This window comes from Microtus oregoni, unplaced genomic scaffold, assembly GCF_018167655.1.
Source record: "Microtus oregoni isolate MIOR12 unplaced genomic scaffold, Mior012 000147F_ref0000457, whole genome shotgun sequence".
Classification (NCBI taxonomy): domain Eukaryota; kingdom Metazoa; phylum Chordata; class Mammalia; order Rodentia; family Cricetidae; genus Microtus; species Microtus oregoni.
Window position 1 is genome coordinate 564,150 of NW_024544797.1, and position 26,255 is coordinate 590,404.

The window sequence follows — 26,255 nt, forward strand, 5'->3', positions numbered from 1 at the left end:
AGGCTCCCCTAAGAGGGAGTCCAGAAAATGGAAGATGGTCTGGGGTCAATCAAAACGTCACAGAGGCGGCCAGGTGTCAGCACAGGCCTGCCATCCCAGCTGCTTAGGAGGCTACGCAGAAGGAGTTCAAGTTCAGTACCTGCCTAGATAGTTTATTGAGAACCTGTCTCAAAGTAAAATGAGGGTAGAAGATAGAGCTCAGAGGTGGAACACCTGCCTGGAAAGCCCTGGATTTAATATCCAGAAGGGCAAGGAAGACACAGGGCATGGAGGATGGGCCAGGGCAAGAAGAAGAAGCAAGAGCTCCCGACCACTGCACTCAGGCCCCCTGGGGAACCGGGCTCTTAAGCAGCTTTGTGGGCATGACCACTAAGACACACTCAGTCCTAGGTTATTTATTTATTTATTTATTTATTTATTTATTTATTTATTTATTTATTCAAGTCCTAGGCATCTCTGGAACGAGAAAGAGGGGGTGAGCATCCAGCATCCTCCAGTAGAAGCCATTCAGTGTGCAAAACCACATTTATGAAAAATGGACTCAATTTGCTATTTAGAGAGCAATGAAACTGAAATCATTTCAAATGGTAAATGCCCAACATATTGAAACCCACCCTCTGATAGATCTTCCAAATTAGTTTGCAAGCTTCCCATGCCTCCCTCCAGGAGGGAGTGCGCTTCCTTGCCAAAGTCATTCCTCTCTCTAGGCTGGAGAACAAGAGGCCCCAGGCTGGCAGTTCTTGCTTGCCCTGGCCCTCTGTGTGCTACCCAAGAGACTTCTTCAGAGGAGGAGCAGGAGGGGGCGGGGGCAGGAGGAGGAGGCAGTGGTAGTGGTCTTCTCTTCCGTCATGAATTTGATCTAATGGGACTGCCGAAGTGCCCAGATACCACCATGACAGGCCCTCCATACACACAAGAGGAACAGGTAGAGATTTATGGAGGTAAGCATAATTCGCTTCTAAGTTACTTTTTTTCTGCCACAGAAATAAAGCAAGAAAATAACGTTGTTGGGGGCCTTTGCAATACTAATGGAAGGAGGAAATTAAGTGATAATTACAGAGCTCAGGATGAATGAAAAGGCCCACCCAGCCTGAGTGGGTGGGTGACATGAGGCTGGAGGACCCTCCTGGATCCTGGAGCCGATGGAGGGAGACTCAGCAGCTCAACAGGCAGGGCACCAGATCTCATTGGTAGGTGGCTTCCTGAGGAGCATGGATCCTCAGAGGACAATGACCGTGGCTGCCTGGCCTCTAAGAGAAGCTACAATTCAGATTCTGGGGTGTATTCAAGTGTCTGTTGAGGGGACAGCAGAATCACACCCCAATTTGGGGGGAGTTTGTTTGTTTTTGCAGAGATAATGCAAACTTGCATTGACCTACAAACCTGCATTGACTTGGCCATATCTCTGTGTCGCTTCCCCACTTCTCTGAGATTCCTGGGATCACCTCCCAAGTATCTACTGAGCTGAAGCCTTGTTGAAGGGCCTGTCCTGAACACAGGCATCTCTGCACCAACTGGCCAGTGGCCTTGTTGGGAAGTACCACCAAGAGTGTGTGTGTAGGCTGGGCTCCGTGAGCACACCCAGTGTGCTCCAAGCGGCACGGTGCCTGCTCTCAGCAGAGTCCCAAACTTGGCTTCGGGCTCTGCTGCCTCCAGCTGAAAATTGTTGGTGATGTTTTCTTTAACTCTAAGTGTCATGGCTAGCCTTGAGTGTCAACTCGACAGGACCTGGAGTCACCTGGGTAGGGAGCCTCACTTGAATCGCCTAGACCAGGCTGGCCTTTAGGAATGTCTGTGCAGCTGGTCTCAAGTCAACTGATATGGAAAGGCCCAGTCCACTGTGGGCTGCACCATCCCCTAGGCAGGAGATGCCGAAATATGGCCGAGTGGGAACGCTGCACTGAGCACAAGCAAGCAGATAAGCACGTATGAACTGCGTTCTGCTCCTGACCGTGGGTGTTATGTGACTAGCTGTTTGAAGTTATTTCCTTGGCCTCCCTACAGTGATGGACCGGATTTGAGCTAAAGTAAACCTCTTATCTCCTAAGTTACTTTCTGTCAGGGTATTTTATCTCAGCCACGGAAACGAATCTCGGACATGAGGTTGCCTAAGTTACCTCTGATGGAACCATGGAGCACATGTGAGCGCTATAGATGTGCCAGGTGGTGATAAGCGCAGGGCAAAGTGCAGCCTTAGTGATTACACTGGCAAGACGGACTGCTTGGATTTGTTTCCCACGAAGACTTGCTCACAAGCCTTGGCAAGCAGGGCCAAGTTGGAGGAAATTGGGTTACTGTGGAGTGTGCCCTAGAAGGGAACAAAGGGATCCCAGGACAGTCCTCTCTGTCACTTCCCATTAGGTGAGCAGCTCCTGCAGTAAGTGTTCCCATCACGGTGTACTGAGCTGCCACAGGCCCAGAACAACTGGCCAAGGCTGTTGGAAGCTGGGAGAACCGGCCATGGGCTGGGACCCGGGAAACAGTGAGCCCAAACAACTCTCTGCTCTTTTGGAGTCAGCTCCACTTCTTAGGCGTTAGCTCGGCAAAGGCTTTGAATTTGCAGTCCTCCCTGCCTCAGCCTCCCAGATAGCTGCAATTACAAGCCTGTACCACCAGGCCCGACTATCTCAGGCATTTTGTCTCAGTGATAAAAAGTTGATAGCTCAGAACACAGGCATTACCTTGCCAGTCTAGGGTTTGAGGGAGTCCCAGGCTTAGAATGTTGGAGGCGATGGCAGGGGCCATTACTCCAGGAGTAGCAGGAGAGGGAGCAGACTTGGCTGGGGTAAGAGCTGGCTCCCACTGTGAGAAACTAGCTTGACGATCAATGTTAGATCCCATTTATGAAGCATCCACCCAAATACTAACCTTCCAGTAGAAGAGCTAGTGCCAGGACAGGGCCAGTCAGTATGTCCCCAGGAACACGGTCCACAAGTTACTAAGAAATCAACACTCCTGGGCAGCTGCTGCAGTCAAGCACGGCAGACAGGGGCGAGAGGGTTTCCAGATAGTTCAAGACCTGTGCAGAGTCCGGTTAGTAAGCGCTCGCCCTGAAAGCGCGAGGCCCCGGTTTCAATCTCCAGAACCCACATTTCAAAAGACAAGCATGGGGCCTGGTGGTGTGCACTTGCAATCCCAGCTCTGGGAAGGCAAAGGCAGCAGACACGGCCCCTCCCCCGGGGGGTGGGGCTCACCTGTCAGACAATTTAGCCTGATCAGTGAGTTCCATCAGTGAGACTGTCTCCAAACACAAAGTAGATTGGCAGCTGTGGAACAACAACCAAGGTTGCCCTGTGGTTTCCAGTACACATACATATGCCCATAGCACACAAACACACACACACACACCTCCCAGAGTTTGGAATCTTGGGTTTTAAAAACCACTGCACTGTTGCCTGACAAATACACACAGGCTTAGAAGCAGGAATTAAATTTAATGGTCACCAACTTCGAAAGGAAAGAACATGATTTTCTTACTAAGTGCCAGAGGAGCCAATTATTAACAAAGAAGACAATTTCAAAACTAACTTCCCTTCTAATTGCACACACAGTAATAGAGAGCACAAGCAGGCATTTAGGTTGCACATAAATCACACAGCCAGTCTTCATCTCTTCTAGGACCGCCACGTTACAAGAAACGTCAGAGAAAATAATGAAATGCCATTGTACAAATTTACATTTAAAATTAAGTTTAGATTTACCCAAAACTGATTGTAAAAAGAGTTAATCTTTCTCTTTTTTTTAAAGAGAAAAATTACAACATGAGCATCATCAGCTCTGGATGTGTTGGAATCTACATTTTGAAATAATTGATCAGAAATTTACCCTGGTGTCACAACCTATAAAAACGCCGCTCACAGCTCTAGCTGCAGCTGCATCAGCAGAAAGCCTTCTTAAAATTAAAAATGACCACTTTTCTGCAATCTCACGTTTGCCCAAAGTGACTGATGTCGTTTTCAGTTTATATAGATGGAAAATGAAGTTGCTCAAAGGATAAAGTTTGATGACCTAATAAATGAATTTGCAGGAAAGTGAGCCAGATAAATGTTACGATCAATCATGATACCACATTAATGAAGTATTATTTATCACATTACATAAAATCATGATACCAAAATACCATTGTTGTGCAATTTGTAAGTCCATGCAGTAATTCATGTGGCACTGTCACCTCTATGTGTTCTGTACAGAATAGTTTTTACGAAAGGACTTTCTAGTTTAGTTCCTTTACTAACACTTTCTCTTGCTTCATGACCAATGCCCCCCCCCCACACACACACACTGTCATTTTGTACTGGGTCCCATTAGTTATGTAAGCAACTCTGCCTACAAGTTTGCTAACCAAAATTTCCAGGACAGATAGGTTAGGGCTGTGTCCTGGCTAGTTTTTATGTCAACTTGCCACAAGCTAGAGGTCATGTGAAAAGAGGAAAGCTCAATTAAGGAAATGCCTTCATGAAATCAGGTTGTAGGCAAGCCTGGAGGGCATTTCTGATTTCATGATTGATGGGGGAGGGCCCAGGCCACTGTGGGAAGGGCCACCCATGGGCTGGGGGTCCTGGGTTCTACAAGAAAGCAGGCTGAGCAAACTATGGGGAGCAATCCAGTAAGCAGCTCCCCTCCATGGCTTCTGCATCAGTTCCTGCCTCCAGTTTCCTGTCCTGTTTGAGTTCCTGTCCTGACTTCACACAGTGATGAGCTGTACCTGGAAGTGTGATCAAAATAAACCCTTTGCTCCCCAAGTTGCTTTAGATCGTGGTGTTTCATCACAGCACTAGAAACCCTAGGACAGCCTGTGACCTATAAGCCTAACACTGACACTGTCTCTTCTTAACCCAGCAACCCGTGATTAACCTTTGCTCCCGTGATTGCCAAGAGCAATGATGAGAAATAAATAACCTAAGACGTTTCTCACAATGTTCCAACTAAATTTATAATTGTGTGTTGGACTGTATTCAAAATATTCAAAAACTACCCATGGGTGTGTCATGTTGATGGCAGCACACACCTTAGACCAGATGTAGGGACTCAGCTTTACCTGACTAACAAGTCTTAACTGCCATACTTGTTCCTGACTAACCCTATTGGTGGCACCTCATAATCTCCTGGCATATTCTATAAAATAGAACCATTTAAGTGGTATATGGACCTTGATAATCCAGCCCCAGGGACCAACAATGCAGAAAATGTGTCTGTGTTTAACAGCATGTGCCACCCCCCAAAGCCCTCTTTCTTCTTTAAGTTGGTTTCTTCAGATAGTTTATTGCAGAAATGACACAACTAATATACATGGCCACAATCCATGTGCTAGATAGCAAAGATGGCACACAATGCAAAACAGCTCTACTTGAGGAACTCCTTGACTAAGTGGGTCATTCTCACTCACCAGGATCCACTCAGAGATTCTAGGAACAATATTAGTCAATCAAATAGAGATGGGGGCACAAATCCCACATTCTTCACATCATTGAAGGTAGCCCTGATCTCTGCCATCCCCTCAGGTTGTTCTACTTTGAAGGTCGACCCCATATCAGCTTGGAGTCTTCTAGAATCACCCACTTGGTATTTCCCAGTATGCTTATCTGATGTGGAATTCCCCTCTGTATGCTGTGAATACCATTGGTAATAAAGAAACCGTCTTAGGCCTGTGCAGGGCAGAATAGAGGTAGACAGTGAAAACTAAACTGAATTCTGGGAGAAAGAAGACAGAATGAGGAGAAGCCATGTAGCCCCGCCAGAGACAGATGCCATTAACAGACAAGCCAGACTCTTGCCGGTACGCCATAGCCACGTGGCGACACACAGATTAATAGAGATGGGTTAGTTCTAGATGTAAGAGCTAGCTAGCAATACATTTAAGTGAATGGCCAAGCAGTGATCTAAATAATATACTTTCTGTGTGGTTATTTCAGGAGTCTGGGTGGCCGGGAAAGGAACAAGCAGCCTCCTACAACACTTATCTTTACTCCACAGGCCAAGGAACCAGTATGAATGGGGCTTCTAACAGAGAAGTAAATCCATTTCAATTAGACATCCAGGGACCATCTGTTGTGGAATATTAGTTGAAGATGCATTACATTTGCTTATGCTGTGGAACGTTTTTAAATGATGCAAAGATGTGTTGCATTCTTTTATGTTGAATTTGTTTAGCACTGTGAAGTTGTGTTACTTTGAGTGTCTAAAACAACTGATTGGTCTAATAAAGAGCTGAACAGCCAATGGCGAGGCAGGAGAAAGGATAGGTGGAACTGGCAGGCAGAGAGAGTAAACAGGAGGAGAAGTCTGGGAAAAGAAGATTGGGAAGCAAGAAAAGGAGGAGAGGAGGACATGAGGGACAAGACACCCAGCTACACAACCAGCAATGGAGAAAGAAAGGAAGGAAGGAAGGAAGGAAGGAAGGAAGGAAGGAAGGAAGGAAGGAAGGAAGGAAGGAAGGAAGGAAGGAAGGGAGGAAAGAAGGAAGGAAGGAAGGAAGGAAGGAAGGAAGGAAGGAAGGAAAAGAAAGAAAGAAAAGCATATAGAATAGAGAAAGATAAAAACACAGAGGCAAAAGGTAGACAGGATAAATTAAGTTAAGAAAAGCTGGCTAGAAATAAGTCAAGCTAAGGCTGGGCATCCACAAGTAAGAATAAGTTTCTGTGTGATTTATTTGGGAGCTGGGTAGTGGGGCCCCAAAGATCCAAAGAGTAAAAAAACAAGCAACAACAACCATCAACAAGAACTTTGGGAAGGTTCATGGACCCAACAGAACCAGGAATCTCTTGATTACCAGGCTTCTACGGGCTTCCCACCCTGAAATCAGGAGAGCCCCAGATCAGTACTGTGGTCTTGATATCAAGATTGACACCAGCAAGCCTTGGCATGTCTGGGAAGTCTCCTTCCTAACGCCGTTACCTACACCAATAGCCATGGGGTTCTTTGGAACAGAATGAGTTTCAGCCTGTGATAGGTGGCAGTTGATGGGTGAACACAGTTGCTCTTCCTTGCTGTGGGTTCCACACACATGGATGCAACCAATGGCCTATTGAAAACATTTTTCAAAGATTTATTTTTATTTTTTATATGCATGTGTATGTGTCTATGTATGGGTATATACATGTGCATATGTGTGCCTATGAAGGACAGAAGCATTGGATTCCCTGGAGTTAGTGTTGCAGGCAGCTGTGAGTTGCCTGATATAGGTGCTGGGAATTGAACTCAGGTCTCTGCAAGAGCATATGCCCTTAACTACCGAGGCAGTTCTCCAGGCCTGAAAATATCTTTCAGGAAATGTTAGCACTAGTGACTGGAGAAATAGGTCAGTGGGCAGAGTGCCTGCTGCCCTAGTATAAGAAGCAGAGTTCAGATCCCCAGTACGTACACTAACAACAAAAGTCAACCCCAGCAGTGGGGAGGCTGAGGCAGGGAATCTTTGTGGGTTCGAGGCCAGCCTGGTCTACATAGAGAGTCAGGAAAGCCAGGATTACACAGAAAGATCCTGTCTCAGCACAGACAGACAGACACACAAAAAGCCAGGTATAACAACACGTCTGTATCCCCAGTTCTAAGGAACAAGTCAGAAACAGGAGGATTCTGGGAACTTGTTGGCCAAGTTGGTGAGCCCCAGTTTCAGTGACTGAGACCCTGTCTCAAAAACTAAGGTGGCAAGAAATAGAGGAAGACACTTGACATCTGCCTCTCCCCTCAACATGAATGCACACATGCATGTCCAACCACTGTCTTAGCATCAACTGTCGACTTGCTACAACCCACAGTTTCCTAAGAAGGGGTCTCAACTGAGGGACTGCCCAGATCAGCCTAGCATTAAACATGTCTGGGGGGTGTTTTGATGGTCAGTTGCTATAGAAGGGTCCATCCCAGCGTGGGCAGCACCAGTCCATGGACAGGTGATCCTGAGCTGTATAAGAAGGCTAGCTAAGCATGGATCTGTAAGTGAATCAGCAACCAGCAGCCATGGCTTCTCCCTCCAAATTCCTGCTTGAGTTCCTGCCCTGACTCCCCTCCATGATGGACGGTGACATAGAAATGTAGGCCGAATAAATGTTTTTTTCCCCTCAGCTGCTTTCAGGCAAAGAGTTTTATTACATAGCAACAGAGACAAAACTATAATGCCCACACACATGTGCAGACACATGAAAACGCACATATGTGTAACACACACAGTGTTAGCATGTACACTTTTTTCTTGTCTGTCGCCCCCATGGGACAGCATCATGACTGTTTACATGACATTTGCAGTGTGTTTGGTACCACAGATCAGTTAGAGCTGGTCCAAAGTGCACCAGAGGGTGTGTGGCCATCCTTTGCAGATACCGCATCCTTTTATGTAGGAGACTTCAGCCCTTGTAGAGTCTGAAATCCATAGGTGTTGTAAGGCTAGGCCTCAGGGGCTACCAATGCACACCTGTTCAGGAGGATCCTTGTTCATCTGGGAGAACAGCTGTGCTTCCCACTGTCTCCCAGAGAAAGCCTCGATGGGACTGAGTTCCATTCACCCACACAACAAGCCTGCAGCTTAAGATGCCCTCTACTGGCATCCTTGCTAGCCCTGTCTCACTTCCCCAGGCCATCCCTGTGCTTCTAGGGGTTTCCCTTCCCATGTGAGCATCGGTACCCAACCCTCATTCTGGCGGTCCACCTCTGGGTATTCCTACACTAAGGCAAGAATGCGGAAATGAGAAGTCCTCTAGGGCTGTTCAGGCACCTCCAGTCTCTGAACACTCCTGATGTATACCCCTGCAGGGTTGTTCCACCAGCTTCCCTGTGAACTTGACTTGTCACTTTCAAACCTCAATCTTTTTTGCTGGAATTTAAAGCCACTTCCTCACCTTGTGACTCCCGCCCCACCCTGCACCCTTGTTGTGAGACACACGGGCTCGATGAGAACACTGGCTTTGAGTTGAGCCCCTCGCGGACTTAACACAGGTGTTCATCTTAACTTCTCCAAGCTCAGCAGTCCCGGCCTTTTAAAGCTTGCCCATCAGGCCCGTTTTCCAGGCTTTCAATCATCTTCAAGGTCGTAAAGTGCCACCCCCAGCTGCCCGCTGAGACCACCAGATGTGGACTGCACCCAGAGAAGTTCATAGGAGGGAGGTGTCTGGCCCCCATAAATCACACTTGCTCTCGGCTCTGCCCAGGAGCCTGAGACCAAGAACAGGTCTCAGCTTGCTGTTGAAGACCATAAAACTTCTGGTCTTTGAAGGCTCCTTTGTTGGGCATGTTCCTTGTAACAGGAGTGCAAGCCCACCAAGGGCCCATAAAACTTCCCCAGGCTTTGTGCAGGGGCGCCAGACTACTTCCAGCCTGGCCCACTCTAGCCCACAGCCAAACTCTTACTCGGGTTTGACCTGAAATAGCCTGGCCTCAAATTGCTTTGTGACCTGTTAGCTTTACAAATGGCTTTTGAGGCCAAATTGCCCCTTGTAATCCTGAATGTACGATCCATGGGAGCTGAGAGGTTAGGGGCTGTGGGGAGGTGGGTGGATGAGGGAACGCCATTTTCATAGAGATTTCAAAACAATTCACTACAGAATAAAAACCCTGGTCAGTCATGGCCGCCGCCAAGGGGGAGCTGGGCAACTACCACCTTATTGCTCTGACCTATCCTAATCTCATTTCAGATGGGAAAGGGTCTCTAGAAACTCACCTTTAACGGTGTCACCCAAGATCATGAACCCTAAGGAGTCCTGGGTAGCCTGACCTATCCTCTGGCATGGACTACTCTCTAGCAAGGCCATAGGCCTTGGGGAAAATTCAAAATCAACCAGCAGGAAGGTAGGTTCCCCTCTTATGGTTGAGTTGTTACCCAGTCCCTGGTCCATCCAGGAAAACAACACTGTGCACTGTGAAAGAATAAAGAACACGACCTCACTGGGTGGGTCACAATGCAGTCTACCACTTGGAAATGCCAAGCTCAAAGAAAGTACCCGGGCGGGGATGATAGTCCTGTCAGCAAAGTGCATATGGCAAAGGCGTGGGCACCTGAGGGCAATTCCTAGAAGCCATGTGAAAAAGCTGGGTATGGTGGCACACGCTTGCAGTCCCACCACTGGGGAGGCTGAGCCAACAGGATCCCTGGGCCCACTGGCTGGCCAGCCTAGGCTACTTTCTGAGCCCTGGGACAGCAAAAGACCATCTCAAACCAAACAGAAAAACAAGGTGGATGGAGCCCAAGGAGCACCACCTGAGATTGGTGGTCGCTCTCTGATCTACGCGCGCACACACACACACACACACACACACACACACACACACCATGTACTTATGCACTCACCCCATAGAGTGAGTGAGTACTGCATGACACTAGCTGGATGAAGTTCAAAACAAGGGGAAATGGAAACCCTAGCAGTATGAGTCCCAATAATGACATGTCTAGGAGGTGACAGATAGGAGGGTATTGACTGGAAAGGGACATTATAGGAGTGCAAAAAAAGAGTCTGGATGTTGATTGAGTGGTGGTGACATGGATATTCACATAAAAAACAAGTACTTCCTAATTTGATAAATTGAAATAAAGGAATTTTAGTTCATTCAAGACTTCATTCAGACAACACACAAAAACTATATATATCTATATAGCTATAGATATGACTTATTTCTGCAGTTCATACCTAGAGACATTTCTCTGGCTGTGGAGAGTGCTGGGAAGCACAAGTAATAAGGCTTTTTCAGACGACAGCGACCACAGACCCGAGGAGTACAGGAGCCTAGGACAGGACAGTTTCTCCTTGACAGAGGTCATAAGCACCCCAGGGTTTTGTTGTTGTTTGTTTGTTTTGTTTTGTTTTTGTTTTTGAGGTGGGGTTTCTCAGTTTAACAGCCTTAACTGTCCTGGAACTCGCTCTGTAGACCAGACTGGCCTTGAACTCACAGAGCTCTGCCTGCCTCTGCCTCCCAAGAGCTGGGATTAAAGATGTACGCCACCACCACCTGGCTAAGCATACCAGTTTGTATCAGGTAAAAAAAAAATGCTATGTGTGTTACTCTGAGGAGGTAAAAATAAAATAGTAGTAGATACACTTGAAAGTATCTGCCTGTATCCAGTCTGTTCCAGAGATGAAAGGGCACTCAGGTGGCAAGGCTTAGAAGGACTGTGCTTGCCATTGTCTGTGCCCCAAGTTCCCCCAGCTCCCATTCTGAAAGTGTGCCCACAACCCTCTGATGGGAAACCTGAAACAAAACGGGTCCCTAGTCCTGAGTAGGTTGAATATAAATCATTTATTGTGGTCAAAGGTGGAGGTTTATTTTTAAAGATTTATTTTCTTTTTAATTCTATATACCTGTGTGTGTTTGTGTGTGGGTATGTATACATACCTAGAAGCCAGAAGAAGGCATGACTGCGAACCAGCTGGTATGAGTACTGGAACTGAACTCACGTCCTCTGAAAGAACAGCAACCATTGACCCATCGCTCCAGCTCTGAGGTCGGTTTGTTTGTTTATTTATTTATTTATTTATTTATTTATTTGTGTGTGCTTGTTTATTTTCTTTTGTGTGTGTGTGTGCGAGAGGAGGGGGGTTCCAGACAGGGTTTCTCTGTGTAGCCCTGGCTGTCCTGGAACTCACCCTGTAGACCAGATTGGCCTCGAACTCAGAGATCCACCTGCCTCTGCCTCCCGAGTGCTGGGATTAAAGGCGTGCACCACCACCACCACATGACCTGGGTTTATTTTTTAATATGACAATAATAAACTTGTCATTTGCAAGCCACTTTATAACTTTCTATAACTTCCCAAATATTAACTAATTTTATTTACACATTAATCCTGCAAGCAGTAAACAAGTTATTGTTTTCATTAGCTGTGGAAGCTGGCACTTAGAGAGATTAAGTGAAATGCTTGTGATATGTCACTTCAGGTTCAATGTTAGCAACAAGGCTCTAGCTTTTTATGGTTCATTTGCTATTACTATCACACGAATACCTGAACATGGGCAATTTCATAAAGAAAAGAGCGTTCTTTAGCTCACAGTTCCCAAGGTTGAAAAGCATGGTGACGGTGTCGGCTCAGCTGTGGTCAGGAGCTCACTGCGGACAGCATTCCAATGGGGGTATCTGTAGAGGAGCAAGAGCTAACACCAAAAGAGAGGGGAAGGGCAGCTTTGCTATTTCCTTAAGAACTGGCTCACGAGAACTGACCCAAGAATCTCAAAAGAAAGACCTTCACCCCTTCTGGCGACATGCCCCCGATGACATGAATGCTCCGATCTAGGCTCCACCTCTTAATATTACCACCGTGAGGACCTAGCTGCTAGATTGGGTTAATGCAGGCAAGGAGACCCACTCTAAATGGGTTAATGGTGGGAGGATGTGGGGCCTCTGGGAAGTGATATGGCCGTGAAGGCAGAGGCCTCATCAACAGAATTAGTACCTTAAAGAGACTCTGAAGATGAGGATTGTAACTCAGTAATAGAGCACTTGTCTAGTACGCATGGGCCCCGGGCTCAGTTACCAGGACCACAGAAGAGCTTCTCCCAGGAGACCATGTTATTCCTTTTACATTCAAAGACGAGAGAACCACAGCTTCTGGGAGTTAGGAAGCCCACCCCCACCCCCACCCCCCACCACACACCAAATATTCCAGAATCTTGGTCTTCAATGTCCTAGGCTTTGGCACTGAGAAGAATAAACCTCTGTTTCTTTTTTTTTTTTAAAGCAGCACTGAAGTTTTTATTCATGTGAATTGTTAAAAATGGGCATCTATACCAGTGTCAAATGAGGGTGGGAGAGGAAGGCAGGGGAGGCAAGGAGAAGGAATTCCCGTCTACTGGTAATAAAGCTCCAGGTTCATCCCATCATGGATTTCATAATCTCCCAGAGACACGTGGTCCTTAAAAATAGTGTACCACTTTTTAAGAATGATCTTATTCCACCGGGTGCTAGTTTGGGCTGCTATCAGTTTCTTCAAGTCCCCAATCGTGTCATGGGTGTTGCACTTGACGCGGACTTTCTTTCCTAGACGGTTGTTGCAAACCACCTCAATCATTGTAGCTGGACCTCTAAACCCCTCGAACTTATCAACGACACAACTCTTACCTCGATCGCCAAGCTCTAAACCTCTGTTTCTTATAAGCTACCTTGTTCATGGCATTTTTCTTACAGCAGTCTGAATGGACTTAGACATTACATTAAATTCCTATCTGTTTAAAATACCTGGAGTGGGGGCTGGAGAGGTGGTTCAGTGGTTAGGAGCACGGGCTGCTCTTCCAGAGGACCTGGGTTCCACAGCATCCACATGACATTCACAACTATCTGTAAATCCAGTTCCAGGGGATCAGACGCCCTCTTCTGACCTCCACGGGCACTGCATGTGTGTGGTGTGCAGAAAAGACAAGCAGGCGAAGCTCCCATTCATATAAAATAAAATACCTAGAGTGGTTTCTTTTTTCTACAACTGGCCCCTGAGTATTGATCAGAAATGATGGCTAAACCCGAGGACCCTGTTTGGAATTCAATGGACCTGATGTGGTTTTGGTGGCACCTGGCAGAGATCAGTATTGATTTTTTTCTAGGGCTAGCCTGTCCCCTTCCTGAGGGTCATATACCCCAGTTGGACCCTCTTCCTGGGCACTTGTTATCCGGGTTGATAGCAGCCTTCGTGACAGATTGAGGAGGCAAGCAGGAAGAGCAAAAGGAAATAGCTGGGGGGGTCACACCGCACAGTGCCTCACAGAGTCTTTTAGAAGCTAGGGACCAGGTTCAGAACTATCTATCTCTGGACTTCTTGCCAGCTAGACAGAGACTTCTCAGGGTTCAAGGCATTGTTCATTGGGATTTGAGCTATATGAAGTCATAAGTCCTTCCTAACACATATGCCCAGCATACCCCGATGGCTCTTGGCTGGCTATTGACTTGGCAGGAAATGTGAATTTTTCCTTCAGCTCACCCATCGAAACACAAGCATTCTCCCTCCTCCCCTCTGCCGCACAGCCAAGGCCTCTCATCGGCTCTGACCTCCATTTTGTGCTCTGCTCAGCCAGCCCCACATGTCTGGCGTCTTCTGCATTAGGCCTTCTCAGTGTGCTTTTGACAGTTCTTGTCATTGCTGTCGCTCTAATTTTAGATTTGTTGACAGTGTTAGGGACCCAACTCGGCCTTACACCAACTAGGCAAGCTTTCTAGTACTCAGCCACACACACTCAAGCCTTTGATTTCTTTTTTTTTTCTCTCTCTCTCTCACTCTCTCTCTATCTCTTTCTTTTTGTTTTGTTTTCGGAGATAGGGTTTCTCTGTAGCTTTGGAGCCTGCCCTGGAACTAGCTCTTATAGACCAGGCTGACCTCAAACTCACAGAGATCTGTCTGCCTCTGCCTCCTGAGTGCTGGGATTGAAGGCGTGCGCCACCACCGCCCAACAAGTCCTTGGTTTCATGAGTCAAGGCCTTACTACATAGCCCAAGATAGCCTCCAACTCGCCATCCTCCCGCTTCAGCTCCCCGAGTTCTGGGATCACAGGGCTTTGCTGCCGTGCCTGGTCCCAGCCTGCGCTTGCATCAGTGCCCTTTGTCGTGTGTACTGGACTGAGTGGGGATAACACACATGACTGGCTAAGTAAATGAGTGTAACTGTTTCCTGTCCAGTGGCATGGTCCAGCCTTCGAGAAAAAAGAGCAGCAAGAGTGTGAGGCTTGGTCCAGTCTCCTCCCCAGGGGCACGCGTGCCTGCTCTCCCCTGCAAAGCCTTGCTTTCTTCCTGCTTCTCCTTATTTTCTTTGTCTTTAAGGCTTTTATGGCCCAGCATTTGGCCCTGTTTTAGTGCGCTCTCGTTATGATTGATGCTGCTTTTACTTGCTATTTACCCACGGCACATAAACATGCTTAAGTTTCCCCTGTCTTAAACAATAATAGAAACTACGAGCCCTTAGCTGACGCTGTGTGCTCTGGTGACTGTGAGTTTGCTCTCTGCTGTCTGGCGTGAGCTCTTCAGAAGTCATCGACGTGCTCAGGTTTTCTCCGCCCCATGGATCCTTGCCTCTCCTGGCACGCTTGCTCTAAGTGATGGGCAGGAGCTGGAAGCCTTCAAGGACTATGGGAGGAAAGGCGTGGGGAGCTCAAAGAACTTCGTCCCTGGGACTTTTCCCTTCTCTCTTTGGCATGCAGGACTTCTTCCCACCAACTGACTTCCAACTTCTCCAGAACCTTCTATGGGCAACTGCTACCCTCAAGGAAGGTTTCTCCAACATCCTCTGTGTTGTTCCAGTCTGGAAAGTTCAGGGAAGGGCTCTAAAGGGCCTAGCATACACCAAGGCCCAGTGTGCACCAGGCATCCGCTGCTGGCTAACTCCTAGTGTAAGCCAGCTTTCTGTCACAGTAACCAAAGACCTGAGGCATGGCTGGAGAGATGGCTGCATGGGTAATGTACTCGCTGTGCAAACACAAGAACCCGAGTTCAGATCCTGGGGCCCACAGGAAAGCCAGGTGTGGTGGAGTGTCTGTAACCCCAGTGATTGGGAAACAGGTGGATCCCAGAGGCTTGCTGGCCAGCTCCGGGTTCAGTGAGAGAGCCTGCCTCAAAAAATAGGGTGGAGAGCAATAGATGAGGACACCCAGTGTCAACCTCTGGTCTCCACATGTTCACACACAAGCACCACACACACACACACACACACACACACACACACGTGCATATATATTGCATACACCACACATACAAAAGAAAATCCCCCACAAAATATCTAAAATAATTGATTTATAAAGAGGAAATGATGTCATGAGTCTACAGTTCCAGCACTTGAGGTGGACACAGGAGGAATTCAAGTTTAACGCTCACCTATTTTATATAAATCCCTATCTCCCCAGCTACAGCCCACCTGCTGGGCCCACTCCTCCAGCTGTCCCTCTCTCGCCCCTGCTTCTCCTTCCATTGCTGCTGTCCCCAAGGCCCTTCCATCCTTCTGCTTACCCAAGCACCCTGGATGACTTTAATCCATGATTCTAGGGTGTAGGCATGTCCTCAGTTCTCTTGCCTCTTGCTAGGTCAATGTATTGAATAGAGTCTAACCCTCCAACACTTTCCAGGAAGTGAGCACACAGCCTCCACCCAGCTCACAGCCTCCACCCAGCACACAGCCTCCACCCAGCACACAGCCTCCGCCCAGCACACAGCCTCCACCCAGCACACAGCCTCCATCCAGCACACAGCCTCCACCCAGCACACAACCTCCGCCCAGCACACAGCCTCTATCCTCCCTGGAGCGCTTCCTTCAGTGGCAGACCCGCATCCAAGAACTGTAGCGTCTTTCTTTCACAGAACTCCTGTGACTATGTCAGCAGCTCCCTTGGTCACTCGCAGCTTTGTAGGTCCAGATGGGCCAGTCAGCTCCCCTTCCCCATTCTTGCTTCTTCCCTCCCGCTGCAGAAGTCCCTGTAAACTACCCAGCATTCCAAACTCCATTTCAGTCTCTGCTTCTGTAGCCATGGGCTTCCCAGCACCCCTTGGAGGGTCCTCAAGGGATCAAGTGCCAGAAGCCTATGGGGTAGCTGGCTGGCTGCAGCTCCCCTGTCTTGATACCCCACGCCCATGCTCAGATTCTCAGAATCTACTAAAATCTATTCACTCTCAAGTCCTAGTCTGTCTTAGGGACCATCCAAACCCAGCTACCAGGATTATGAAGGCTGTCTTGTTAAACCCCAATGTTTTGGGGACCTAGGGAGAAGTCTCAGTCAGTAATGCGATTAGCATGCAAGCACAGACCTGTGTTCAATCTTCAGGATCCACACAAAAAGGCCAGGTGTGTGGCGCATCCTTGCAATCCAGCACTGGGGAGGCGAAGACAAGCACATCTCTGGGGCTCCCCAGCTAGCCAACCTAGCCTAATTGGTAAGTTCCAGAACAGTGAAAGACCCCCCATCTCAAAAACTAAGCTAGGTAGTGTCTGAGAAGCAAGGCTGAGATTGTTCTCTGACCCCCACATGCCCCCACGTGAATATACGCACGCGCACATATGCAGCCACACCAATGCATGCACACATGCTGGAACACACACACGTTCTGGGCCACATCTGCAGTGTGCGCCACTGTGACCCTGTGCCTTGTTTTCAAGTGGCTTCCTCTCAGAAGTTCCTGGATCTCTGACTGCCTTTCCTGCTACTCTGTCCTCTGTTGTTGCTTCTGCCAGCCCCCAGGTCACAGCATCCAGCCCAGCTCAGGACATCACAGCTGCTCGCTCAGAGTCTCCCAGTGGTGACCTACACGGCTGCTCTCCTGCCCAAATAGCTCTCCTGAGCTCCGGGCCCCTTGCTATGCCTGACTGGGTCCTCACATCTCTGCTTGACAGTTCCATAGCACTTGAACCACTCCTGGAAACCTGGCCGCCTCTGTCTGAGCCAGCTGCTCCTCAGAGTTTCCTTCCTGTGAGCTCTCCTGCATCTCGATACCCTCGGCAAATAGCACTACAATTGGTTGCCTGCAAAGCCAGGTATCCAGGAGTCACCCAGCTTCCATCGGGTCTCCTCTCTGCTCCTCCTGCACTGAACTGTCTGTCCCAACACAAGCCTACCTGTGATGACCAGTGTTGACTGTCAACTTGACAGGATCTACAGCTGCCTAGGAGACAAGCCTCCAGGAACACCTCCAAGGGACTGTCTTGATTAAGTTAGCTGGCCATGTTTATGAGGGATATTCTTGATTGGGTAAACTGAGGTGGGAAACCCACCCTAAAAGTAGGTGGTGCCATCCCCGTGGCTTGGGGCCTGGACTGCATGGAAAACAAAACAGAAAATGGCCCGAGCACTCACGTTCGTGCTCTTAGCTTCCTGCCTGTGGATGCAGTAAGGTCACAGGACTCCCCACCATGTTGAACGATACCCTTGAACTGGGAACAAGACAAACGGCTTCTTAAATTGCTTCTGTTTGGGGTACTTTATCACAGCAACAGAAAGCAGTGACTGCACACCCCCACCAGTGTTCCCATTCTGTGGTCTTCTCTCCAGCAGCCACTTGGCCTTGTATAACCCATCTCTCCTCATCTCGGTCACTGCATCTGTAAAATGGGTCATTAATAGCAATACCCACTGTCCAATTCCTAGCATCACATAAACAGCTGTGGTAGTGCATACCTGCAATCCCAGCACCCAGGAGGTGAAGGTAGGCTCAGAAGGTCAAGGTTGTGAACCATATGAAATTCTGTCTCAAAAAAAAAAAAGATAGCAGCATCTACTCTATAGGGTTGCTGCTGGGTGTCAGGGGTAGTGTGGGTATCAGGGGCTTAGACGAAGAATCTCAGTACATTTTGTGCTGCTAGACCAGAATCCACAGACTGAGTTACTCAAAAAGAAAGACATGAGAGTTGTGTAGTAGCATTTCATTTCTATTTTAATAAATAAAGCTTGTCTGAAAGTCAGAAAAATAAAACAGCCAGCCACTGGCTCTTACCTCGACCTCAGTCCGAAATGACGACCCTGCCTCCAGAAATCTCAGAATGAGACTGAGTCTAAGAGCTGTCTCCTCCTGTTTTATAATCCTCTCTAGTGCTGGGATTAAAGGCATACATTGTCTGGTTTCTATGGCAACTAGTGTGGCTACTGGGATTAAAGGTGTGTGTTACCACTGCCTAGTCTGTAAGGCTGACTAGCGGGGCTGTTTTACTCTATGATCTTCAAGCAAGCTTTGTTTATTAAACTACAAGTGAAATGCCCCTGCAGAGTTGATTCAGTGGTCAAGACTATTTACTGCTCTTTCAGAGGACCCTTGATCAGTTTCAGCACCACATGGTGGCTCACAAAAACAAAAAATAAAACATATTTCCCCTAGTACCCCAGTCTTACCCACTCTTTGGGAAAGTGTGGGTACCTGGAGGAAGATGAAGACAGTGGCCATGGATAGATGGACAGACAGATGAACAAGTAACCTCCTACCTTCGGATCTTGCAGAAGAGCGTGGCTTCTAAAGATGGTGTGAGCACAGATGCAGTACAATATGGAAAGAGAGGGCCTATAAGAATGGTCAAAAGAAATGCCGGATATATGCCCTTAATCGCAACACCGGGAGGCAGAGGCAGGCAGATCTCTGTGAGTTTGAGGACAGCCTGGTCTACAGAGCAAGTTCCAGGACAGCCAGGGCTGTGCAGAGATACCCTGTCTAAAAATAAAATAAAGTAAGACAAGATAAAGAAGGGTCAAGGGAGAAGCTGGGCAGTCAGCAAAGAGCTTGTCATGAAAGTATGAGGACCTGAACTGGCTCCCCAACCCATGGTTTTTGTTGCTGTTGTTGCTGCTGCTGTGACTGTTTGACAACCCGTTATGATGGCATACACTCTAATCCCAGTCCTGGGTGATGTGGGATTCCCCTCTGTATGCTGTGAATACCATTGGTGAATAAAGAAACTGCCTTGATCTGTTGATAGGGCAGAACAGAGCTAGGCAGGGAAAACTAAACTGAATGCTGGGAGAAAGAAGGCAGAGTTAAGGAGAAGCCATGTAGCCCTGCTGGAGATAGATGCTGAAACTTTACCCCGTAAGCCACAGCCTTGTGGCGATATGCAGATTAATGGAGATGGGTTAATTTAAGATATGAATTAGCCAGAATTAAGCTATTGGCCAAACAGTATTACAAATAATTTTTTTTTGTGATTATTTTGGAGCTGAGCAGCCGGGGAACAAACAAGCAGCCTCCATACAACACCTAGGAGGTAAAGACGGGCAGAGTCCTAGGGCCTGCTAGACAGTCAGTCTACCCTACTTGGTGAATTTCCTGCCAATGAGAAATCCTGTCTTGAAACTAAAAAATGGATAGTTTCAGAGGAATGACACCCAAGGCTGGTCTCTGACCAGCACATGCATAGGTATACACACACACTCAGGGTCACAAGAAACAACAAAAGCAACAATAAAGAGCTATCATTATTGAGTGTTGCATGCTGTGATCTGTGTTTGGAAACTTCAAGCTCAATGCCAAAGTATTGGGAGGTGGTACCTTTTGTGGAGGAGTTCAGTTTTCACCCAGGGATTAACATCATTTTTAGAAAGACCTATGAGAGTGGCTTCTTTCTCTTGTTCATCTGTCACACAGGGACAGAGAGCTCAACCCTTCCCTGTTGCCTTCTTCCACATAAGGGCACAACATGCCTCCTTTTCTGGAGGACACACTAACCAGATACCATCTTAAAACCAGGGACAGAACTTGCCTTCAACTTGGACTTTCCAGAAGCTCACAACTGTTTCTAACTCCAGTTCCACAATATACACTGCCCCCTTCCGGCCTCTATGGGCACTGCACACATGTGGTACACATACACATCCAGGTAAACACACACTTATTTTAAAACTTTAAAAAAGAAAAGAGCCGAACAGACATTTACTTCTCACAGATATTTCTTCTTTTCTTTGAATGTTCTCTGTTTCTCCCTCCCCATCCCTTGTGTGTATGTGTGCACATGTGTGTGTCTCTGTGTGTTTGACTTCTCTGCAGGAATTTTTGACATTCAACAAAGGAGAACCTCAGGTGAGTCTATATTTAATTTGGATGTAGCAGAATATTTTGTGTGTCCTTTTCTGACATCCCTAGCTATCTCAGTTGGGAACAGCTCTTAGGAAATTCTCACAACCCCTCTGGGTCAATTCTCTAAGTCATAGAACTTGAAGCCACCAGCTCTGAGGTATTTTTCAATGGAAGCTTCCCTACAGAGCCCAGAACTGGAAGTTTAGGGGTAGTGGGGGAGAATCTGGACTGAAAGACACAATCAGTTTTCACTCATCTGCTCACCAGACAGGGAAATTTGAAACATGAATCCATGTTCATCCATGCCTACACTAAAGAGAAATTCTCTTCTGCTGTAAATACATTTGAGACTGGGGCTTTAGGCCAGCGAGGAGTGCTTGCCCAGCCTGGGTTCCACCCTCAGCACTGCTTAAAACTGTGGGAGATTGCCCATGCCCATAACCCTAGCACTTGGGAAAAGGAGGCAATAAGAGGATCAGAAGTTCAAGGCCAGCCTAGGCTACATGATACCTTGCCCTAAAGTAAATCTGTTCAGTGAAATAGCATAGATAATTATGAATGTATCATATATCACATTTATTTTAAAAATGGTTCTTATATTTATTTATTACGGGGGCACACACGTCCACAGCACTTGTGTGGAGGTCAGAAGACAAGTTGAGGAAATTGGCTCCCTCCATCACGTCAATTTGGGAATGGAACCCAAGTCACCAGATTTGATGGCAAGGGCCTTGGCCTGATGAGCTGTCTCATCGGGCCCTCTTTTTCTTTTTTGGTAGAATTCATGTGAAATCCATCAGAATTCCTGGTTTGTAGGGTGGAACAATGAACAGGCCTGTATGCCAGATGTCTACCATGTCTTTGAGTACCTGAGGCCTATTGTCCTAATGGAATCTGGCAGTTCTAGATGAAATGACAGACAAATTGCCATCAACACAGCAAAATACCCCCAAAGAAACATATTTATCGATGACTCAATTTCTGTCCCACAAGGGTGATTCAGTCACATAAGTATGTAGCTCAGTACAATGTAGAGACGATTCAAGGAGGTGTCTGAGTTGTTCCCGTGTCCCCTCATCTCAGGGGACTTTGGATTTTTCACAGAATTATTGATTTAATCAAAAATCACCCAACTAGTCTACAGGCAAAATGAGAAGAGAGAAAGTATCTTAGGATTGTATGAGAAAGTGAGTTGGTAGAAACATCACGTTCCAGTGTGAGGTTCAGAGGATTTTGGAATTCTTTTTAAGAATTGGCATTGTATTTCACTTACGACTGTTGTGTTGTGTGCATGATATGTGTTGCGGCGGGTCAGAACACAAATGCGGAACTGGTGCTCTCCGGACTGCCTTCGTGTGTTTCCTGGACTCAAACTCAGCTCTCCGGGCTTGCGTGACAAGTACCTTTACTCACCGAGCAATCTCACCAGCCCCAGAATCTGTCTAGTCTTTTAAGTTCAGAATTTCTTGCACTCTTTGAACATACCTAAATCCATCCCTGGAATCTTCTGTTCTTTCACTTTAAAACCTGAAAATGCCATAAGCTCTTTTTCTCACAAAACCTGTATTAACCTCTGCTGTTGTCCCGTGACCACACATGTGCGCATGCACCATTTTCAGAATGGGTCATGCTTGGAGTTCTAGGTCTTGACAGATGGGAGAAATGTCCAACTCTAAATGGCTCTCATTGTTCAATGTAAATGAGCTGTGACTTGGAATCCACAGTGGTGAAACAATGGGGCAATTCAATCATCTGCCTCTCACTTTGGCAAACAGAAGTGGAGAGGACCCATCCAAGCAAACTGCACTTTTATATTTAGCCACACGATGGCGCTAAAAGCGTGGTCGGTCACTTCAGGCAAAAACTCATTAAGAGCTAATCAAAAGCAAAACTGTTTTTCTATGTTCCCAGCCCCTGCCTTCGCCCCTTTGTCAAGCCTCGGTGCTCTTCCTATTGTTCCATTCTTTCTGAGCTAAAGTCGCCATAAATCCTCGTTTCTGTTTGTTAAGCCAGCTGTGGCCCACAGTTCGTCTTCTAGACAACTTTCCCCGCTTCTTCTATTAGGGATTATGTTCTTATTAACTATTATTAGTGGAATTTTCTGACTCAGAAGTTTCAGGACTTAAAGCCAAAGTCTTAGTTTCAGAATCGTTTGGTTATTTGCCCTCAGCTCGTGTTTCATGTGTGTTTCTCCGTGCCCGCAGTCAAGGCTCGGCTTAGCACTTTATCTGAAAAACCAGCCTACATGTCCACATGGCCGAGAGAGATATGGTCCCATCTAATTTTGCTGGAGCCCTGAGAAGACTGAATTACTCCTATATTAGCCATCCAAAAAAAGAGCAACTCAGGACAAGTGAGTCGGCTCAATGGGTAATGGCACTTCCTGTCGCCGAACCTGATCGCTTGACTTTGATCCCAGGGACCCACATGGTACAAGGAAAACAGACTTTCTGACTCCACATATGTGGGCTGTGGCAAGCCCTACACACACACACACACACACACACACACACACACACACACACACACACACACTGCAGGAATGTATTGTGGTGTGTAGTTTCTGTCAATGTGACATGCGCTAGAGTCATCTGAGAAGAGGGACCAGCAACTGACAAATGCTCCCATCAGATTGGCCTGTGGGAAAGTCTATAGGGCATTTTCTTGATTAATGATTGCTCTGGGAGAGCACAGTCCACTGAGGGCTGTGCCACCCCAAAGCACATGGTTCTGGGTGGTTAAGAAAGCAGGCTGGGCAAGAGAAAGCAAGCAAGCCAGTAGGCGGCTCTCCTGAATGGCCTCTGCCCCAGTGCCTGCCTTCCAGCTCCTGCCCCGGCTCCCTTCCCTTCATGGTAGACTGTGATTGAGACAAGTAAGCCAAATAAACCCTTTCCTGCCCAAGCTGTTTTTGGTCAGTGTTTATCCTAGCAACAGAATCAAAGTGAGACATGTAATATACGGTTTTTAAAAGATCAACTTGCCTAAGAAAGAAAGTGACAAAAGTAGAAGAATCAGCCTTCCCTCATCCAAGCTTCCATTTTCCAAGCCAGCACTGGATGCCACCTCCACAAACCCTCACTTCCATCGCTGTCCCGGGCATTTAGGTCAGCATCACTGGCTCAGAGCACATGCCACAGAAACGATCGCCTTCTTGACCTCTTTGGAGAGTCTTTCCATGCAAAAGGGCCCTTAACCAGGACATGAACTTGGCAAATGGATGAGGAGGGACTCCCTTGGTGGCAAACCACATTAATAATCAAAAGGCAAAAGGCAAAGTCCAATGAGCTGTCACAGTGCTTTTCTGAGTGTCCAAAATGCAGGAACTCTGGCCTCTCACGCAGGCAATGTTCACGCTTGTCTTTAAGGAGTTATGGACCTATAACGCTATTAACTGAAGTGCAGTCGCAATCTGTGGAAGAGGACACAGTAAAGCTCCCTAGCCCACAGACCCTGTAGATCGGGGTTATGCCCTTGCGGCAGAACCCTCAGTCCTCCAGCTAGTCTGTGATGCTTTCCCGGAGGACAGTGCAATGTCATGACCTGTTTGCTCTGCACAGTGTGCTCTAGCTTCAAATCCGAATACTGTGCCTTGTGGAAGCGCACTGCTCTGCTCAGCAGCTGGGCCCACTGGCTGGGCAGAAGGAGAGGACGGGAGCTGGATAGGGGACCCAGAAAGCTGTGCAACTGCTTTAGAAGGGTTTCCTGCCTCCAGGGAAGATCTTCACCAGACACCTGACCCTGGCTCTCAAGTCCTTGGGAGCACTTTAGACACTCTGGCCAAGGGTCCGTTTTCTCCCAGGCGATCCTACATCCAGCGATGAACAGAAAAGGAGGAGGTATGAAGACTTCCCCAGCCGGCTCCACCTGGGACTAGTTTCAAGGATTGGCTATCTTTCTGACTTGTGCTAGTGGAATTCCCTAAAGACTACAGCACCATGTAGCTTCTGCCTGCTGCTGTTTTCTCCCCCTCCTTCCTCAAGTGTGGATTCTGTGGGTTCTCACTCATAAAAATCCTGCACGTGGACCATCATCTCAGAGCCAGCTTCCTGGGGGACCCAGTGTGATAGTGGCAGTGAGAAATGTACAAGGCTGCCCTTCCTGAACTGTTGGAGGTGATTGTTCAAAGCTTGATGCCACCCCTAGGTGCCCTCTGGTATCCATTCTCATAGCTGTCCGCTGCAGATTCTACCAGCTCTTGACAAGACCCACAAAGACTTTCAAAAGCCCCAAAACCCAGCCACAATGATATACTCACAATGGAAGTGGCTGTTTGCTGTGGCAGGCCAGGGGACACTATTGGGAAGACTCTAGCTCTCTGATTGGTTCACAGAGGGCTGCTGAGTTGGTCACAGTAGTTTGTGCCCTTGAACCCAGCTCCTAGCTACTCAGGAGGCCAAGGAAAGAGGACTGCAAATTCAAGCAAGCATGAACTGTTGTGGACTAATCTTTTGTACACTGTGAAGATGAGTCACTCTGATTGGTTTAATAAGAAGCTGAATGGCAAATAGCTAGGCAGGATTTCCAGGCACAGAGGATTCTGGGAAGAAGAAAGGTGGAGTTGCCAGCCAAATGGAGATGAAGCAGGATGAGCAGTAGAGAGTAAAGGTAACTGAGTCACATAAGGGACATAAATTAAAAGATACGGGTAAATTTCAGTTATAAGAGCTAGTTAGAAACAAGCTAAGGCCGAGCTTTCATGAGTAATAATAAGTCTCCATGTCATCATTGGGGAGCTAATGGTCTCAACAAAAAAGTCTGACTACACTGAGAAACACAGCAACCCTGTCTCAATAACAACAAAAGCCAGAGTGCTGCTATATAGTTGGTATCATTCAACGACAGGGACAAGTTTTTGAGAACTGCAACATTAGTTGATTTTGTCATTCATGCCAACATCATGGCATGTATTTTTACAGACTAAGATGGCTATAATATCTCCAGGCAATGGGAAATTTTCAGCTCCTATAATTTTATAGGACCACCACTGTCTATACAGCCTGTTCACAAAAATCCCACTCTGCACTATATGGCTGTACTGGGCTTCCAAGCCAACTTGCCGATTCATGGGGACAAAGGGTAGTGGAGGTCAGGGGGGTCAGAGTCCATGTCATCAGGTGTCTTCTTCTGTCACTCTCGAATTCAGCTAGACGGACTGGCCACAAGCTCCTGAGATCCACTCACCTCTGCACCTCACTAACAGCTGGGCACCTCTGCACCCAGCCTTCTATATTGGTGCTAGGATTCTAAGCCAGGTCCTCATGCTTGCATGCTCCTCCAGCTAAACCATCTCCTCAGTCCTAGTTTCTCGCTCATTCCTTCCAACCTGGAGGCGGCTGTTAGATCATCCTCCATCCTGCTATGCCAATATTGATCTTCTTCCCCTTCTTCCTATTCACCCAACAAATGGATTTTTAAGCTACATAAATGATCTCTCTCTCTCTCTCTCTCTCTCTCTCTCTCTCTCTCTCTCACACACACACACACACACAAAGAAGGCTGTGAACGGAGGCATGCACCTTTAATCCCAGGACTCAGGAGGCAGAGAGAGGCAGATCTCTATGAATGCAAGGGCAACCTGATTTACATTCAAGTTCCAGGCCAGCCAAGGCTACAATAGTGAGGCCTTCTCACAAATTAAAAAAAAAAAATGGTGAAAAGAAGTAGATGAGATTGATTGGCATGCTGGTCTGTATTCAGCCCTATATATGCCAAACAGCATCATTTCAACTGGCAATCAAAATGAAGATTGTGTACCTTCCTTTGTGTGTGTGTGTGTGTGTGTGTGTGTGTGTGTGTGTGTGTTTTCTCAAGTTTTGGAAGTCCAG

General features: G+C 47.3%; 1 protein-coding gene across 1 annotated transcript; it reads right to left on the reverse strand.

The window, feature by feature from the left end:
* Positions 1–12,760: 12,760 nt before the first annotated feature.
* Positions 12,761–12,982, reverse strand: LOC121444902 (ubiquitin-like protein 5). Its single transcript, XM_041646833.1, has one exon. It carries the CDS (start codon positions 12,980–12,982, stop codon positions 12,761–12,763), a length of 222 nt encoding a protein of 73 aa, XP_041502767.1.
* Between the last annotated feature and the right edge of the window lie 13,273 nt (positions 12,983–26,255).